A 20,195-nucleotide genomic window follows, 5' to 3' on the forward strand; every position below is an offset into this window, starting at 1 on the left:
ATACCCAACATGGTACTCAAACTTGCAACCCCGAGATCGAGTCGCATGCTCTACCAACTGAGCCAGCCAGGTGCCACTAAAGGAGTAATATTTAGACACCTTTCTTACCATTACCAGTTAAAGGATGGACAAGACATATTTGCATTCTCTTTATAGTGTAGGTTAGAGCACCAAGTATAAACTGATAATTGGACTATATTACTTTAACACCCCATAGAAATGTCATCACTAAGTAAAAATTTAGTGGTATTTCCTCAACCTTTTATTGATGTTTGGTCTATATTAAAAAATGGTCATTGGAGAATATTTCTGCATCTTCTGCAAAACTGCAGTTGAATACATCCAGCATGTTTCTTACTCCTTAAAAAGCAATCCAGTAAATTCCTTCTAGAATTATCTACATAGAGAGCAGACCTGCTTTCCCTAAAACATTCTGACCGATACCTTCTCGTAAACGTTCAGTTGGATGGAAGTGAGCAATGAATTACTTGGGATTCAGAAGGCTTTTCCTGGGTAAATCAGAGCCTCCCTTTTATCCAGCTATAGAAAGTTTTTCCTTCCCAAATCATTTCCTCTTCTGTTTGGACTGCCGAGAAGCTTAGCACTAAATGTAATTCCTGCTGAGTTCTATCTTATTTTTTTCTGATCTCCCTTTAGCAGTTCTCTTTTTTTTTAAGATTTTTTTTATTTATTTGACAGAGAGAGAGAATGAGCGCAAGCAGGCAGAGGGAGTAGCAGGCTCCCTGTTGAGCAAGGAGCCCGATGCAGGGCTCGATCCCAGGACCCTGGGATCATGACCCAAGCTGAATGCAGATGCTTAACCGATTGAGCCACCCAGGCGCCCCTAGCCATTCTCTTTTGAATGTGTTTTGGTTTGGCATTTTGTTCTTTGTTTTTTTTTTTTTTAAGTAAGCTCTATGCCCAGTGTGGGACTTGAACTCACGACCCCCAGATCAAGAGTTGCATGCTCTATGGACTGAGCCAGCCAGGTACCCCTTTTTGTTTCTTTTGTTTTGTTTTGTTTTTTATTTTTAAAAATTTTTATTTATTTATTGAGAGAGAGAGAGAGAATGGTAGAGCATGAGAGGGAAGAAGGTCAGAGAGAGAGGCAGACTCCCTGCTGAGCAGGGAGCCCGATACGGGACTCGATCCCGGGACTCCAGGATCATGACCTGAGCCGAAGGCAGTCGCTTAACCAACTGAGCCACCCGGGCAACCCGCTTTTTGTTTGTTTTTAAGTCAGGTTTGATGGGGTGCAATTCACATACAGTAGACGCAATGATTTTCAGTGTGCATTTCAAAGGGTTTGGACATACTTATATAGCCGAGTAATCCAGTGACAGGAGTGTGGGTACGAGGTGTCAGGAGTGTGCCAGCAGGCGGAAAGGCCTCAGACAGGGATGGGCAGGCCTCCACTCCCTGGAGAAGGTGATAGGCAACAACCAGGAAGCTTGTGCCAGCCTACTGGTGATGAGATAGTAGGCCCTTTACCAAACAAGGTGTGGGCACAGGGAATCAGGTACCTGCTGTACCTGCAGTGGAGTCTGGGGTCCGACCCTCAGCCACGGAAGATCTGGAGCACAGTTCCAGGTGTCCTAACCTCGAGCTTCAGCATGTTGGACTCAAGTCTTTAGATTTGCCTTTAGGGCTAGGTCCTTGGCCTGGGCTGGGGGTGGGGAGGAGGCTGCCAGGGACGGGGAATCTGGCCAGCTCTTCTGAAAAGTAGAAGGGAATAAACCGTATTTATCAGAGTACTTGCTGTCTGTCATCAGTTCCAACCCCACCTCTCTTCTAGCAGAAGCAGGTGAACAAGAAAAAAAGGAAGTGCTGACATTCAGGATGAATTAGGTGGGCAGACAACTATTTACTCCCATTTACTTGTTTCAAGAGATGTTGACTTCATCCCTTTTGTCGGCAGTTACTCGGCAGGTGCTCCCTGCCTAGCAAGGGCTCCAGGGAAGGGCTCATTACCTCTTTTTGTTTAAGTGAATGAAGGTATCTCCACATGTTCAGACTCAACTGCCAGGAAAAGCCTTTTGAACCCAATCAGTCAATTACTCCATCTCTCCAACCATTCATTCAAGGAAGGCGGCAGCCAGCTGGGCGATGGTAAAGGGGGTGTTCTGCCCCTTTATGTAACCATGTGAGAAGACACTGTCTTGTCTGGCGTACCAGTGAACAAAAAGGAGGAAGGGGGCTATATGCTGTCTCCTATGGAGTTATCACTTGCACTCCTCGTTGAAAATGAGCCCTTGCGGGGCACCTGGGTGGCGGTTAAGTCAGTGAAGTGTCTGGTTAAGTGTCTAACTCTTGGTTTCAGGTCACGTCGTGATCTCAGGGTCTTGGGATCAAGCCCCCTGTCAGGTTGAGATTCTTTCCCCCTCCCTCCCCCTTCCTCTGTGCTGCTCCCCTTGCTCACATTCTTTCTCTCATGCCCTCTCTCTCTCTCAAATAAATAAATAAAATCTTTTAAAAAAAGAAAGAAAGAAAACGATGCCCTTGCTGCTGGCTTGGTCCTGGCATGAGAGGTGGGGTGTCTTCAACTGAGACGGGGGACACTAGAAGAGGAGCCAAGTGGAGACGGAGTGTAATGAATCAGTTTTAAATGTGATCAGTTTGAAGGGCCAGTGAGACATTAAAGGAGAAGGATCTAATAGGCCATTAGATGTACACATTGATGGTGGTTAAATAAATGTCCAAGAGATGCTGACTTGCTAGTGAATTGCCCGCCCTGGCCCAGACTTCCTCAGACCTACTCCAGTGTGCTCTGGTGCTCTCACCCCCCGACCAGAGCTACTGTCGACTCCGCAGCTGGTTTATTATACAAATATTTTTACAGTCAAATAGTGCAGAGAAATTGAGTCCTGCTGCAGTTTGCAGTTCTTTTCTCTGAGACAACGGCAGTTAATAGTTTAGTGAATAACCTTCCCGGTGTTTTATGCAAAAAGCTCATTTATGAGTTTCCATATATATGAAAGGTTTATGTATAAGTGAGATTTCATATTCATATATATTCAACTATATATGATATCTCACTTATATATACAGAAATAGATACACATACCATGAGTCCTGTTCTGTAATCTGTTTTCTTCACTTAGTACTGTATCGTGGATAACATCCCATGTCAGTACTTAGACACCTACATGAGGGGCACCTGGGTGGCTCAGATGGTTAAGCATCTGCCTTCGGCTCAGGTAGGCTCAGGTCATGATCTCCAGGTCCTGGGATCAAGCCCCACATCCGGGTCCTGACTTAGCAGGGAGTCTGCTTCTCCCTCTATTTCTGCTCCCCCTGCCCCCGCTCTTGCTCTCTCTAGCTCTCTCAAATGAGTAAATAAAAAATCTTTAAAAAAAAACAAAGATCTACATGATCTTTTTCAACAGCTGCATAGCCTTCTATTGTGTGACTATACCAATATTTATTTAAACAGTCCTCACATTGACACACCTTAAGCTTGTTCTCAAAGTATTTGCTATTATAAACAACACTGCAACAAAATACCTTCATAATATATTTTTGAGCAATGGTCCAATTATTTCCTAGAAGAAATTCTTAGATGTAAAACCCACATTTTAAAAGTTTTCATGTAGATTTGTAGATTTCCTCCTGGTGAGGTTGTATCAGTTTGAACTCCTAGGAACGGTGTACGGGATGCTTGCTTTTCTCCCTCTGGGCATTGTTCTTCTCTTTTTCTGTGCCATTATAATGGGTGAAAAATGTAATCTCATTGTTTTCATTTGCATTTCTTTGATTATTAATAAAGACAAACATCTTTTCATTTGCTTCTTAGCTATTTATGTCCTCCCCATCACCACGGGTTGCCTGTTTATATCCTTTGCCTATTTTTTTCTACTGGAGTCCTTGTCTTTCTCTTAAGATTTGTGAACACTGTTACATATTACAGATATGAATCCTTGGTTTTATGTTGCAAACATGTCATAACCAGTTTTTGTCTTTATTAAAAGTATTTTATAGCATCTTTTGATATATTACAGTTTTTCAGTGTTCTATAGTCACACCTACACCCCTCTTTTCTGGTTTCTGGCCTTGGATTATGCTTAAAAGGCCATAACCCATCCAAATTTATAAACATATTTTTCTATGTTTTCTTCTAGTACTTTACCCTTTGAATTTTCATGTAAAATGCAAATCTAATGATGTCACTTCTTCGCTTGCCCTACCAGCAAGCCTTACAGTCCACACTCTGAGCATGTCCCACCAGGCCTTGAATGGCTTGGGCTCCCTTCAGCTCATCAAATACACCAGCCATCCTGAATGCGCCCAGCTAGACCACACTGCTCTGCTTCTGTCTGGAATGCTCAGGTTTGGCTCCCGTGTCCCCCCACATGGTGAACTCCTAAGCAACTGTCAAGACTCCTCTCAAAGGCACTTCCTCTGAGAAGCCTTCCTCCTCATATCCTGGTCCCCAAGCTGCTTGCTCAGCCCAGTCTAGCCTCTTGGTCCTGAAACAGTTAGTCCGCTGGCCATTCCCAGCCCGTGCCTGCTTATTCTGCCTCTTTAACGCTGCCAGTCAGTGTTAAGTGCTTTCCCCTGCCCGCCCCCCTTCCTGGTACTGACACAGCCCTCCTCTTAACTCATATGGGGATTTTTGTTAATGCATCTCTTTCCACTCCAAACTCGTGAGCTCCTCAGGGGTTGTGCAGGATCTGATACTGAGTATAGTGTGGGTGCTAAGCCTGCCTCTGTGATCCAATTGGCATCTTAGCAAACTCAATATGCTAACAGTGTGGAGGCTGGGAGACCAGTTAGAAGTATCCAGGTAATAGTAGTATCTTAATGCAGGTAGATGATAGGGCCTGAACTGAGGCCGTGGGTTTGGAGAAAAGAGGACTGATAAACAGATTTAGTAGGTAGAACAGATAGTGCTTGAGTACAGTGTTTTGTCTGAAGCGTCTCCTAAATGTTCAACACACAAGTAAATCAGAATGTTTAGCCCATTAGCACAGTCCAGACCTTTTGATCCTTGTATTATATGGTGTTTAGAATTACTTCTACTCCTATTCCTTTCCACGAAGCTGTGTGACCTTGGCTGGTCATTACCTCCAATCATCGTCTGTCAAGTAGAGACAGCCCATCATCTCCAAGAGCAATTGTGAAGTTGTTTCAATTAAATGTCACAGTGCTAAGAGCCTTCACGGCCCCTGGCACTTACTAGCATTTAGTAGGTGTTCGCTCTCTGGTCCTGCCATCTGCTTACCTTGGGTGACTGGGTCAGTTGCCATCGTCTGACTTATCTAAAGGGTTCCTAGAGAGAGAAGCTGAAATCGGCTTTCATCACTGGGTTTCCATCAAACCCAGGCATGCCCTGACAGCTGGTCTCCATCTGTCCCCACCAGCTCTCTGCTCTGTTCTCACATGCTTCCATTCTTCCTGTTTTCCCTTTCCTCCAGAGAATCTACCAGCATTCAGTCCTTCCTCCGCCCTCCTCCTTTCTTTTCTATTCCGTTGGTACCACCAGTTTAACCCACACCAATCCTCCTGCCTGGATTACCACCGTCACTGTTCTCCCAGCCTTCACCCAACCTATGCCAGTAAAGAAGCAGGAAGCCCAGCCCCCAGGTCATGTGCCCATCCCCTGACCAGCCTCAGGATGCCACTCTGAGTGCTCCAGGTCATCCTGTGCCCAGTGGGTCTCATTCAGAAGGCTGGGCCTCTTGCTCTGCACTCCTAGACCTCATATCCTGGTCCCCAAGCTGCTTGCTCAGCCCAGTCTAGCCTCTTGGTCCTGAAGCAGTTCATCTGCTGGCCGTTCCCAGCCCGTGCCTGCTTATTCTGCCTCTTCTTTGTTTTACAACCCAGACAATGCCAGCTTTGTTCCTTTGCCCTATGCTTTGCACCAGACCCCCTCACAACCAGCATGGAACTCTTTGGAGAAGCCTTCCTTCCCATTGCTCACAGCCCATTACTGTGGCTAACACTTTGTACACGCAGAGTGCTTTTACCCCACTATCTCCCTCGGCCAGTCCTTGCTTCCTTCAGCTAGCATTTAATGAGCGCCTCTGCGTGCCAAGCCCTTAGAAGGATAAAATGAAGCCTAGGCTCTGCTGTCAAGGAGCCCCGGTCTTGTATGGATAGATTCTAACCCAGTTTCCTCATCCATAAAGTGGGGATAATCCTGTCTAACTACCTCACAGGGGTGCTGTAAGATTTCTTTGAAACTATGTGTGAGCCTGTCACGTAGAGAGCTCATTGGTGGCCATGTGGTGTTGATGGTGTTGACATCCACTTTACAGCTGAGAAGATGGGTGTGGAGCAGTTAGTCATGTGGCTGGAGGAGCAAAGCCAAGTTCAGCGCTCCCAGCACTATCTACCCATTGCCCACTGCGTTTCCTTCTCTTACCCCATTGCACCCTTTGCTGCCCTGTCTGCGCTGGAATGAGACAGTCAGGCGTGGCCTCTCGCCCCAGTTGAGGGAAGCTGATCATTTTCAGCCCAGGCCTGCCTTCAAGTCTCCTAAGAGTGCCCACTTGACCTGCCACTCCTGGTGGGCACGGTGCTTCTCACACGTACCTGGGGGTGTCACCCATGACAACATGTCTCCTGCAGGAGGTGATGGAGCTCACAGTGCTCCCCACCTTGCTGCCCATCTCCCCAAAGCTGGGTTCCAGCAGTCATGTGTTGCTTGCAAGCACTGGTGAGATTTGCTCTTCAGGCTCCAGAATTCTGGGTTAAGGTAAAAATGCCTATTTGCCTTAGTGATGGAGGTGAGTCAGGTTCATAAGAAGGGAGCTGGTAGAAGTAGGCCCAGGAAAGGGGATGACGTTGACCGGGCGGAAGCCTTCTGGGTGTAAAATCAATGGCAGGTAAAAACACTGCATTTGGAAGGGAGAGATGGAAACACATTTTCAGCACAAGATGAAATATCCAGTATCTCTTCGAAGGAGTCTTACATCACATGGGGAATAAAGTCTGTTCTTTTGAAATCTATTTGAGTCGAATTAAGGAAGGAAACTGGTTTGTCCTAAAGCCCAGTCCTTTTAGGAAATCTTCCAGGAGGTGGCAGGGGGATGGCAAGATTTCCTGAAAAGAAGAGGGAACGTTTTTCACCTTATTTCAATTTTTTTCCTGACAGGATAGAGCTATTTATGTGATTTTAAATTACTGTAGTTATTTTTCATTATGAAATCAATATAATATTATATAGAAAATTTGAGAAATTAGAGGAGTGAAATCACCTATAATCCCAATCAACACAGACCTCGTTATTTATTCTCACCTGGTCTGTTTTTTGAATGCGATGTTTTTACATAATTGTAGGAACACATGGCATATCATTTTCGTATACTGACATGTGGTTCTTTTAAAATTTTTAAATGTTTTATGAGATACATACAGAAAAGTGCAGAAAATGTATCTAATTTAAAGAGTAATTTAAAGTAAACACCTGTGTAACTCCCACCCTTTTCAAGTAAGAGACTTGAATATTTGCAGCTCTCAAGAAGCTTCCCACCACGTGCCCCTTGCCAAACACAGCCCATCCCTGGCCTCCCAGAGATAAACAACCACCCTGACTTTTCTGATTTTCTTGAGTTTTTTCTTTCTATGACTATATGCCTAAACAGTGTAGTTCAGTTTTGCCTGGTTTTGAATGTTATATGGACCTGTACTGTATTTACTATTTTGTGTCTTCAGTTGTTGTTTGTGAAATGTTATATATGGCTATAGTTAGTTCATACTCATTTTTAGTTTAAAAGAGAAAATGTAGAATTTTTATGTATTTCCACTCAGTATCTATCCCAAATCTGGACTTTATCGGGTAGCCCAGGTTTGAGACTTCTTTTCTTTTCTTTTCCTTTGACTTTATTTTTAAGTAATCTCTATACCCAGTGTGGGACTCGAACTTAACGACCCTCTGAGATCAAGAGTCCCATGCTCCACGACTGAGCCAGCCAGGCGCCCCTGGGATGGACACTTTTATAGTTAGGAAGATGCGTTCTTTTCCCCTGCTTGTGACTTTCCCCACCTCTGACCTGCGTCATTGCCCCCTCCCTCCTTCTGGCAGTGGGCTCTGGCCCCTCCGCCCTTTGGCTGGCATTCTAGAAAGCAGCCACTCTGTGGGCCACTGGAGGCCCTAGAGCTGCAGCTGCTACCCTTCCAAGAGAGCGCGTGGAATTATTTCTGGGGCCTGCAGACAGCTGGCGAGAGCCCGGAAAGCAGAGCAGGGCTGAGGAATCCGCCAGAAGGTCCGCCCGGGGAAGGGTTATGTTGGCGATGGTGACTACTGGTCACAAAAGCCTGGTGTTTTCTGGCTGAGGCCTCAGTCAGGAGGCCGGGATTCTTGTCTCCAGTGTGCGCACACCTCCCTTCCAGGGCCCTGGAGCCGCTGGGCTCACGGAGGGGGATTTACTCCTCTTTACTGGTTTTTGCTGGTACTCGGTCTCCCCCAGCCTCAGATGTAAAGCCTCCCGACCTCAGTGAACAAGGGAGCACTTGAAAGGAGCAAGGTTTCTGCCCAAAAGCAAAGACTGCACGCAGGGGCCGTGACGCCTGCCGAGGCGCACGGCCTGAGTGTCCCCACGCAGCGGGCCTCTTTGGTCCCGAGGCCACACGCGCTCGTGCGCACTGTCAGCTTGGCCTTCCCACAACTCTCTGGTTTCTCTCACAGCTAATCTTGAACAAGTGGTCTGCAGCTCCACTTCTTACCACCCTCTTGGGCTAATCCCTCGGAATTTCACTCTTGCCCTCTGCGCCCTAATGGCGCTTGCGTGTGGAGTCCCGCCAGGCTGGGCCAGGCCAGGCCCGATGAAGCCATGAGATTAAGGCTTCTTACTCGATCTTAGCCTGAGGACTCAGCCCACCTGGGTCCATATACACCTTCCCAGAAGCCAGGCCCACCTCTCGGGCTTCACTTGTAGTAGCTCCTTCGTCCTTGTTTCTTTATGCTTCTTCAAGAACAAGCCCTTGTTCTCCACATTGACGCCCATCCCATGGACAGATCGGGTCACCTTTGCCTGCCTGTCGTTTTAGTGTGGGCTTGGTGCTGGGCTCTTATGGCTTATGGCTACCGGACAAAGGGTCCAGTGTGTCTCGTGGTGGGGGAGGGGTGTAACATTGGCCACAGCCTGTGGAGCCTCTGCCCTCCATGTGTGACCCTTTGGCTTGATAGGCCCTTCTTTTTGCCTCCAGATCCCCAGAAGATGCCTGAGCCCCACATGAAAGACACACCTGCCCTTTTACCTTCCCCAGCTCTCCCCATGGCTGGGTTCTGCCTCTAGAATCTCTCAATACATTTTGCACAAAACTCTGCATGACCCAAACCAGGCCCACCACTCAGACCAGCCCTCGATGCTGACGCTGGCCTGGTTGGAGAGGAGTCTAGATGAGTCTCAGGTTTCTGGGTGGATGATAAGGGATGGCGCGGCTGGTTTTGGACAGGCTGAGTATGCCTGTGGAACATTCCAATGGAATGGTCTGTGGGCATTTGAATGTTAAATGCCCTCACACCCTCATTATTGGCATAGAATAGGTTCCAGATTCCTGTTTACCCTGGAAAGCAGGGTCCTAAGTGTTGAAGAAGTCAGTCATAAGGCAGGTAAAGTGTGATCATGGAATGTGGGGAGAGGTCATGCAGCAGAAACAGCTGTGAGCTTGTCTTTTTTATTTTTACCTGTCACCTAATTGTTATTTTCATGAGTTCATACAAATTGACTAGAAACGGCGTTGTGGGGCGCCTGGGTGGCTCAGTTGGTTAAGCAACTGCCTTCGGCTCAGGTCATGATCCTGGAGTCCCGGGATCGAGTCCCACATCGGGCTCCCTGCTCAGCAGGGAGTCTGCTTCTCCCTCTGACCCTCCCCCCTCTCATGTGCTTTCTCTCTCATTCTCTCTCTCTCTCAAATAAATAAATAAAATCTTTAATAAAAAAAAAAAAAAAATAGAAACGGCGTTGTGTCTGAGGATGGGGGTGGGGTGGAACGAAAGAGATGCAGGGACAGCAAGGGAAGTGACGATGGTGAGTCCACAGGTGTTTGTCATTTTTCTTTATACCTGAGGTGGACATTATAAATACCATTTTAAATCGACTCAGGAGGGCGCCTGGGTGGCTCAGTTGGTTAAGCGACTGCCTTCGGCTCAGGTCATGATCCTGGAGTCCCAGGATCGAGTCCCGCATCGGGCTCCCTGCTCAGCAGGGAGTCTGCTTCTCCCTCTGACCCTCCCCCCTCTCGTATGCTCTCTCTCTCTCTCATTCTCGCTCTCTCAAATAAATAAATAAAATCTTAAAAAAAATAAATAAATCGACTCAGGAGTTGATAAAGCCAATTAAGAATTATAAAATTACACTTGCTTTAATATTAGTTAAGAATTGTTTAGTGCTTTACTGTTTAGAAAGGCAGTTCGGTTTATTACAAAATTAAATGTATTAACCTAAAGACTTAGCTGCTTCCCACTCACCTCAAACTTCCCTTTTTGGCTTTTTGTGTTCCAGCAAACCTTTCATTTGTTCTCATTTTTCATCTCCAGAGAGCATCCCGTTCCAGAATCATCCCAAGATGCTCTAAGTGCAAACACCCCCATTTCCCCCGACAACCCCTGTTAAATTCAGCTCATCCAGCTCTGTTCTATTACTCTTTCCTATGTGTTGATCAGAGGAAGAAAAATAGCTGCATATTTTAGTTTTCTTTTCCTAACCACTGCCATATATTGCCTTTTGATCCTTTGGCAAATGTTACCTGCTTGGAGCAAAGGAAAAGCCACATCATTCAGTGTGTCCCCAGCGACCAGAACTGGCTTCCCCTGCCCCTCCAGTTAGCAGCCCATCTGCCATTAGGGTTGGCTTACGTGTTGTCCCAGGGCGGTTGTGTAGCTCTTGCCTTGCATGTGCCTTGACGTCACAATGACCGATGGTCTATATAAAATCACACATTCTTCTGTGGGCTGGACCCAAAGAGGAAATGTGAGTCTTAAACCAATGCCTATTAAAAAGGAAATACAGGGGTGCCTGGGTAGCTGAGTCATTAAGCGTCTGCCTTCGGCCCAGGTAATGTTCCCAGGGTCCTGGCACTGAGCCCCGCATCGGGTTCCCTGCTCAGCGGGAAGACTGCTTCTCCCTCTCCCACTCCCCCTGCTTGTGTTCCCTCTCTCACCGTGTCTCTCTCTATCAAATAAATAAAAGCTTTAAAAAAAATGAAAAAAAAAAAGGAAATACATACCATACAAACCAATTCCTATCAAGTTCGTTTTAAGGTCCCTCTGCAGGAAGTGTTCCCTTTGCACCGTTCTGGCCCCACGTGTCTTTGTGGAGCCCCAGAGTCCCCCGGCATCCTCCAGCTGAGCTGCCGGCAGGAGACAGCTGTGCAGGCCAGACTGCAGGCTCTCCACGTCTCGCACCTCCCTGCAGGCACAAGGGAGCTGGGGAAGGTGATGACAGAAGCAGGCAATTGCAAGACACAGTGTTGGGGTTGGCATTTCCTTGGCAGGACCACACTGCGCGCCTTCTAGGAGCATGGAGTTGTGTGCGTTTCACGAACGAGAAGCAGCAGCTGCCATAACCTTGACCATCCAGCCGGCAAGGTGCCCCCTGTGCAGTTCTGTGCTGGAACAGCTCACGGCAGTAAGAAACAGGAGGGTGGGCAATATGGGAAATTGTCCTTTATCCAGCAAGACGGTTATTAGGTAGCAAATAGCATTCATTGTTACTGTTTTAAACAGAGAGGGGCTTTCTTGGGAAAGACTGCACTCCCAGATTATACAGTGCTGTTTCCCCAGCTTGCACATCACCTTGGCTCTCACCCAGCAGGGGTTCAGGAACATAAGGAATCCATGCCACAGGATTAGGAAATTGGGGGAGATAAGCTGCCTACAGTTGGATAAATCTTGGCATATCAAAGATATCCATCTTGCTGTGGAAGGCATCATTTCTTCCCCACATAAACTGTGGAATTCCTAAGATGTGCACATTTGCAGTGTCCCAGCATCCTGTCGGGCCTGGGCTGCCTCTCCTATTCAAGGTCACTGTTGGTGAAGACCAAGGACTGAAGGGAAAGTCAGGGTAGACTTGATGAATCTCCACAGCTCTAGAATTCCATAGTTCTGAGTTATTCCTCCTAATACCATTTAACTACCTGGCATGTTTCCATTTCTGCCTGGGAGGACAGCCATGTGGTTTGAATTCTTTCATCTGCATAGACAAAATAGCTGGGTGATCAACGTTTTTGGTTAAACAAATGGGAATGTGGGATGCAGCCAGAAGTCCTTAAAGGAGGTGACATTTATTTTAAGGCACAGTTGTTACTTAATGATGATTTGATTATAACATTCACTTCTGTCTAATGTAGTATCTTGGTCAGCTCACGCTGCTATAATAAAAATACCATACTGGGTGGCTTAAATCACAGAAAATTACTCTTCACAGCTCTGAAGCCTGAGAAGTCCAAGATCAAGGTGCTGGCCAATTCACTTGCTGGTGAGGACTCTCCGCCTGGCTTGCAGATGACTACCTTCTGTCTGTATCCTCATATGGGGTGGTGGTTCCAGGGGAGGGGGTGGAGAGAGAGAGGGGTGGGGTGGTGAGAGAGATCTCCTGTCTCTTCTTATAAGGGCACTAATCCCACTTATGAGGACTCCACCCTCATGACCCAATTCCCTCCCAAAGCCCCAGCTCCAAATACTATCACACTGGGATTGGGGCTTCAACGTAGGAATTTTGGGGGTGATACAAACATTCAGTCCACAGCCTATGTTGTAAGCCAGTGGGCCAGATATTGGCTCTGTCTACACAGTAATTGTTTGGAATAAATGAGTGATTTGAAGCATCATAAATTAGTAAAACTGATACCAATCATGACCACTGACAAGAATGTCTTCTGAATACAGAGGGAGAGACAATCATAGCTAGTGGCATTTGCTAAGCTTACGAGCATGTATTTCAACAATTGTGCTCAAATCTTTTCCCTTCCAAGGGACTCTCCTAAGAGGGCCAAGGTATCTTCCCCACTCATCCACCCCCTCACCCCATTATGTTCACAAACTCATACATACACAGACAGAAGAAGGCTTGCTGCAGAAAATGATGCCAGGAACATGTTTTCTTCATTTAGTTTAGCAAAGACTAGCAGGGAAAGCTGGAGGAATGTGGTGCTAATGAGGTTACCGGGGGAGGTGAGAAGCATAATGAATGTCAGCCGTCAGTGGTGAGGGGGACTGGGCGGGATGAGGCATCTTGGCCACCCAGACAATTTGGAAATCCAGAAAGGTGTGGGGGTGGGGGTGCTGGTGTAGTAAGACCATCCCACCATCACCGGACAGCTCATCTCACCATTCACACCTCTGGTGTCTGGTACTCCGTGAGACACCCCCAGTTTAAACTAATCCCTGGTGACTTAGTTTTCAGGCTTTTAGGCAAGAAGTGTCCTGTTACCCGTTAGTCACTTGGTAACAGAGTTTGGGTCTCTGTCAGCCACTAGACCGAAGCTCTTGAGAGCAAGGCCCATGTCTTCTTCAGAGTTGTGTCCGGTGCTTGACACTGGAAGAGAGTGAGGTTCCAGAGTATTTCAGGGCACACAGACGTTCATTTTTGTTCACACGTAGTCCTAGTGTGTTCTGAGGCCTCAGTCACCCCAAAAGGCTGACAGCCTACAGGCAGTTTTGGTGACAGCAGCCCCTAGTCTGAAGCTGGCCGTCTGCCAGAGGGTGGGGATAGAGCTCCCAGCATCCCCAGAAGTGGCTCCACCAGGCGGCCTGAGATCCAGGCTTTGGGTCGCGCCCCCTCCATGTTGGCAGTATGGCGCGTGGCCGGAAGTCTAGGCTCTGGTATTAGTCTGCTCCAGCTGCCGTAACAAAATACCACAGACTGGGGGTCTTATACAACAAAATGTATTTTCTCAGAGTTCTGAGGCTGGAAATCTGACATGAGGGTGTCAATATGGTAGGTTTCCGGGAAGAACTCTCTTGCTGGCTGGTAGATGGCTCCTTTCTCACATGGCCTTTTTTAGGGCTTATGCAAAGGCCGTGGCGGTGGTGGGTGGGGGATGAGCCCTTTGTCTCTTCTTATAAGGATACTAATCCTATGGGATCAGGGACCCATCCTATGACCTCATTTAACCTTAAAAACTTCCTTAGAGGCCTCATCTCCAAATGCGGCCACACTGGATGTTAAGGCTTTTGAGTGTGAATTTTGGAAGAACAAAGCATTCAGTCCACAACAGCTCTGGACAGTTGTCTGGCTTTCGGTCCCTACTTTGTTACAAACTAGCTGTGTGACCTCGAGGACGTTCCTTTAACTTTTCTGAGCCTCAGCCATCCCGGGGCAATAATGGGACATTAATGGTGCCTATCTCAGGGCTTTGTAAGGATCAAGTATGATAAGGTGCATGATGGGTTCAGTGAGGACCCAGTATATAGTAGGTGTGCACTGATTGTTAACATTATTAGCAGGGTCCTCTAAGTTCTGAGAAGGAGTTCCTTCTGATGTTATTCTGGGAATCCTGTCTCTTCAGAGCCAGGTTAACCTTCAGGGATTTCTACAAGGAAGAAGAAAAAGACAGGTTGGGTGGGGGACCCAAGTTTATCCTATATAGTTTGAAAATACAGAAAACTATGAAGAACATAAAAATCACCTGTAACTCTTCTACCCAGAACCAACTCTGATAACCTTTCCTTTAACTCAGACAGACCTGAGTATGAACTTCTCTTAAAAAGGGGGCTAAGGTCCCTGCCTTGTTCCTCCTTCTCAGGGTTGGTTGCCGCGAAGGTTGAACGCATGTGAAGTGCCAGGCACAGGGTGTTAGTTTACTAAGAGCGGTTGCTCTCATTTCTGCTGAAGAAGACATCCTTGGCGTTTGATACCAGCATCAAAGCTCAGACAGGAATTCCCAGTAATTCATTATCACATCATCTTTCCAGGACCCCACCCTCCAGGTGTACACTCTGAAGCATGTGTTCTAGATTGATAAGCAAATCAATATTCTCCTTTACAACACTGACATAAACAATAAGCCGTTTCCCAGCGTAAATATTGCTATTTTTCCTCTTGCCCTAAAGCAGCTTTAAAAAGTGAGGATTATATATTTGCACAGGGGGCGTGGCGGGGGGGGTGCCTTCTTTCGGCCATCCCTTCCACCACCATCACTTCCCTCCTCTAGTGCAAACTGAGAAGTCGCATCTCTCCTTTCATGGTCACACTTGGCCTTGGCTTTGTAATGAGAGAGAAGGAGATTGCATCTGTCAGCCTTTCTGGGCTTCCTTTGGCCAGAGTGGTTGTGTCCCTCACCTGCAAAGAAACTCATTTCCTAATTGCATATTAAATTAAAACTCCAGTTTTCAGATTTTAGGACAAAAGATCAAATATACTCCGTTTCATCCGGGTTCAGACAATAAGCTTGTGGCTGGAACTGTCCCATCTTCCCATCTCTCCAGCCTGACTCCTCCCCACTGCCTCTTTGCCCACTACCTTCCTCACTAGGGGAGGGGCCCCTTCTCCCCAGAGGTTGGACTGATACCTGGGAGGGGAGGGGAGCAGGTGCTCGTGGGAAATAGCTGTTGCTGTGTAAGGGAACAGGGTTCGCTCCCACCACCTGTCTTGTTCCCCAGCACCAGCCTTGCCCCCAGCAACAGCCCCACAAGGGGCTGGCCACCTAACAGCAGGAGAGCCTCGTGGTTGACCCCGAATAGGCACAGCCAACTTTCTTGGTGTGGAGAGTCCATGCACTCCAGCCTGGTCAACTTGACAAAAACAAACTGCTTAACCAAGTGTGTCCAGGAGAGCAGACTAAGATCACCAGATAGTTGACCCGTCTCCTTACAAGAGGGTATTCCTTCAACAGGTTCTATGCCTTTTCATCCTGGGACACAGCCTTCTCACAGCTTACCTGATGGCAGACAAACGAAGTGGCAAGAATAAGAGGAAATATGTTTCTTTCTCTGCTCTGTCCACAGTAATCTGCTGTATTGGAAAAGGGATGAAAGCTGAGCATTGTCCTGGACATAGAGTTGCCAGATATCCCAGAAAACAAATATGGAACAGCCTACCACTCACTGCTTTAAGCCGTTCGATCGTGTTGGGATGCAACAAGTAGACGAGGCCATTCATTCATTTGTTCACTGGTTTTGAGTATCCTCTACTCGGGGCTGGGGCTGAAGAGGGAGCAGAAACAATGATCCCTAATAAGGCTTTGGACCTTGAGAACCTTAGTTCAGAGGTGTGGAGAGACTTCAGGGCCATGAAGTCTGTGAAGGTGGCAGAGAGGGAAGGCGTCTTTATAAAGGGGGGCAACTGGATTAGGTCCTGGAGAATGAGCAGTTTACCAAGTGGAGAGGTGGGCTTCATCCATGCCCCGGGGAGACCCTGCAATGGTGAAGTCTCCCTCCTCCTCGTCAGACTTTGTCCTATCTTTCCTAAGTCTAAATGAAAATCATTTCTGTGCAGATACCTAAGGGTCAAGAGAGTTGCAGATGCGACCCAAGGGTGCTCCCTGGACGGGATTCTGATTAGCTCACCATCACGGCGGCTGTCTGAACACCGACCCCTTCCCCTGTATCCAGCCCGCTCCCCGTCTCAGGCCGCACAGCGGCTCCTCCACATCTCCCCCACTCTGCTCACATCCTCTTGCCCCTTGCTGCTGCCAGGAGCTCCCCGCATCCCACCATTCAGAGCAGAGAGAACACAGACGTGTACCCCCACCTCTTCTGCATCTTCACATATCTCCTTTCTACAAGCCTTGACCTTAACCTCTCTTGAGTCTGTCTCCTCTTCTGTGGATGGGCATAATAATACCTTTGGAAGGATCAAATAAAATAAACCATCTAAGTCGGTGACAGAGACCTGGCTTCCATTAACAATGGCCATCGTTCTTCCATGCTGCAAGACCTTCCATTACAAGTAATCCCTTGTCCTCTTTTATCTTTAATCAATCCTTTGACTCTTTCCTAGCTCTTTGAAAAAATCTTAGATCTGTCCTAAATTGATCTCTTCCTTCAGGCATGCTGTCCTCAGCCCATTTTATGGCTCCCTTTACTCACAAAGGTCTTGACAAGTTTCCATAAACTTGCCTTCAGCCACCATTTATCAAAGACTTGCTCCACTCCAAAACAGTGGCCAAGATCTCCCTGTGGTCCTTATCCCCCTCCCCTGCATGGCCACATTTAATGCTAAGGAGAGGGAGCTCCAAGAGGAAGAGAATGGTTAGTGGTCAAATGCGGCCACTCAATGGATGATCCGTTTTGAGTTGATTTTTGTGTAAGATCTGAGATTTAAGTCAAGGTTTATTTTTTGCTTATGGATATCAAATTGCTCCAACATCATTTGCTGAAAAGACTATCTTCCCTCCATTGAATGGTTTTTTTGCACTTTTGTCAAAAATCAGTTGACTGGGCGCCTGGGTGGTTCAGTTGGTTAAGCAACTGCCTTCGGCCCAGGTCATGATCCTGGAGTCCCGGGATCGAGTCCCACATCGGGCTCCCTGCTCAGCGGGGAGTCTGCTTCTCCCTCTGACCCTCTTCCCTCTCGTGCTCTCTATCTCTCATTCTCTCTCTCTCAAATAAATAAAATCTTTAAAAAAAAATCAGTTGACCATACTTATCTGGGCTATTTCTGGATCTTTATTCTGTTCCACTGATTTTGTGTCTATCCCTCCATCCGTACTACACAGTTTTGATTACTGGAGCTAAGTAATAAGTTTTGAAATCTGGTAGACTAATTCCTCCCACTTTATTCTTTGTCAAAATGATTTTATTTTATTTTTTAATTTTTATTTATTTGAGAGAGAGAAAGAGACCCAGCGGAGGGAGAGGCAGAGGGAGAGAGAGAAGCAGACTCCCCACTGAGCAGGGAGCCGGACATGGGACTCGATCCCGGGACCTGGGGATCATGACCTGAGCTGAAGGCAGACACTTAACCAACTGAGCCACCCAGGCACCCCTGTCAAAATTATTTTAGCTTTGTTATTTCACATAAACTTTGACAATAAGCTTGCCTCTATCCACAAAAGATTTTTGCTGAGATAGGAACTTCATTAAACGTGTGTATCAGTTTGGGGAAAATTGACATCTTTACTATGTTGGGTGTTCCATTCCATGAATATGGTGTGTCTCTCCACTCATTTTGATCTTTGATTTCTTTCATCAGCATTTTGTGGTTTTTTTAGCATATAAATACTGTATATGTTTTCTTAGATTTATGCCTAAGCATTTTAATTTTTTTGCACGTACATGTGTTCATTGCTAGTATATAGAAGAACGAACTTTTTGTATGTTGGTCTTGTACCTTGCATTCTTGCTGAACTCACTTATTTGTTCTAGGAGATTTTTTTTTTTTTTTTTTTTTTTTTTTAGATTCTTTGGAGTTTTCGCCACAGAAACCATCATGTCATCTGCAAATAGGGACAGTTTTATTTTTTTTCCTTTTTGATCTATATGCCTTTTATTTCATTTCATGTTTTCATAGCTGGCTAGCACTCCCTTTGTTGAACAGCAGTGAAAATGGTGGGCATCCTTGCCTTGTTCCCAGTTGTAGGCGGAAAGCATGAAGTCTTTAAGCATTAAGTCTGATGTTAGCTACCAGTTTTTTGTAGATGTTCTTTATTAAGTTGAAGCAGTTAACTTATTCCTACTTTTCTGAGAGCTTTTATCATGAATAGATGTTTGAATTTTGTCAAATGCTTTTTCTGCATCAAATAATATGTGATTATGTGATTCTTCTTCTTTAGCCTGTTAATAGGGTGGATTACATTGATTAAATTTTCAAATACTGAACCTGACATTGCATCCCTGGAATAAATCCCATTTGCATGGTGTAGAATTCTTTTTACTTATTGCTGAATTCCACTTGCTAATATTTTGTTAAGAATTTCTGTATCTATATTCATGAGGGATATTACTCGATAGTTTTTTTGTACTGTCTTTGTCTGGCTTTGGTATCAGAGTAATACTGGTTTCATAAAATGAGTTGGGAATGTTGGGAATGTTTCCTTCTCTTCTCCCTTCTGCAAGAGATTGGCATTCATTCTTTAAGCATATGGTAAGGTTCTCTAGCTTTTAAAAATAGTGGTTCTGGGGGCGCCTGGGTGGCTCAGCTGTTAAGTTTCTGCCTTCAGCTCAGGTCATGATCGCAGGGTCTTGGGATCGAGCCCCGCATCGGGCTCCCTGCTCAGCGGGGAGCCTGCTTCTCCCTCTCCTGCTCCCCCTACTCGTGTTCCCTCTCTTGCTGTCAGATAAATAAATAAAATCTTTAAAAAAAATCGTGGTTCTGGGGGACCCAATCCGGAGCAAATAAAGCTGAATCTCTGGGGATGGAACTTGAGTGAAGGTGCTTTTCCAAAGCTCTGCAGATGAGCTTATTAACTGTGCGGCCTGCTGTGGAGTTCGGTGTGGTAGTGGCCTTGAGGAAGGATGGGAGGGCGAGCTGAAGCAGAATCCATCTGAAGAATGACATGAATTAAACAACGGGGAGGCTTAGAGAATTTGGCTCTCAGAGACATGCCCCAGGAGCCCCTGATATCTTTGGGACCATATCGTATAATGGAGACATTGGTCATCCAAGGCATCTGGGTTTGACTTGGCTGCTTAGAAGCCATCGATTCCTTACTTAGCAATTTCAGCTTTCTTGTTGGTAAAATGCAACTCCTTGGGTAGTTTCGAGAATAAAACAACACAGTAGGTATGAAAATGCTTTTGAACCTACACAGCATTTTGGGAAGGTAAACATTGATGTTTCTTTGGGCCCCAGATTCATCCTTACTGCCACTGTGTCATGATTCCCAGTAAGTCCCACTAGGAGGTCAGTGGGAGGCTTGTGACCCCAGTCGGTTGTAGGACCGATGTTCTCAGGCTATGGAGAAACTTCCTCCTCTTCCCTGCTCACTTACTCTGCCCATGGAGGTTGGCCTCTGGTGGGAAGAAGTGGGACGTCGGTCACAGTGAAAAGGGACTCTGACCTTGACTGGTGCCTCCCTCTCACCTTCCGTAGGAACATGCTTGCCAATTCAGGCAGCGTGAGGATTCTCATCAAGGGAGGCAAGGTGGTGAACGATGATTGCACCCACGAGGCTGATGTCTACATCGAGAATGGCATCATCCAGCAGGTGGGCCGTGAGCTCATGATCCCTGGAGGGGCCAAGGTGATCGATGCCACTGGGAAGCTGGTGATCCCTGGAGGCATTGACACCAGCACCCACTTCCATCAGACCTTCATGAACGCTACATGTGTGGATGACTTCTACCACGGGACCAAGGTAATGCT

At 46.6% G+C, this 20,195-nt stretch overlaps 1 protein-coding gene across 3 annotated transcripts in view; it reads left to right on the plus strand.

Moving 5' to 3' along the window:
• The window catches only part of DPYSL5 (dihydropyrimidinase like 5), a 94,705-nt gene that overhangs the window by 22,258 nt on the left and 52,252 nt on the right, over positions 1–20,195 (plus strand). The window contains exons 2-3 of one of the 3 annotated variants that reach the window (XM_027624316.2): positions 12,375–12,464; positions 19,923–20,187. In XM_027624316.2, the coding sequence (XP_027480117.1) occupies positions 19,927–20,187 (261 nt within the window). In that variant the 5' untranslated portion in view covers positions 12,375–12,464; positions 19,923–19,926. The remainder of the gene's footprint in view (positions 1–12,374; positions 12,465–19,922; positions 20,188–20,195) is intronic. The other 2 variants (XM_027624315.2, XM_027624314.2) reach the window with 2 other exon arrangements.

This window comes from Zalophus californianus, chromosome 8 (assembly GCF_009762305.2).
Source record: "Zalophus californianus isolate mZalCal1 chromosome 8, mZalCal1.pri.v2, whole genome shotgun sequence".
Lineage (NCBI taxonomy): Eukaryota > Metazoa > Chordata > Mammalia > Carnivora > Otariidae > Zalophus > Zalophus californianus.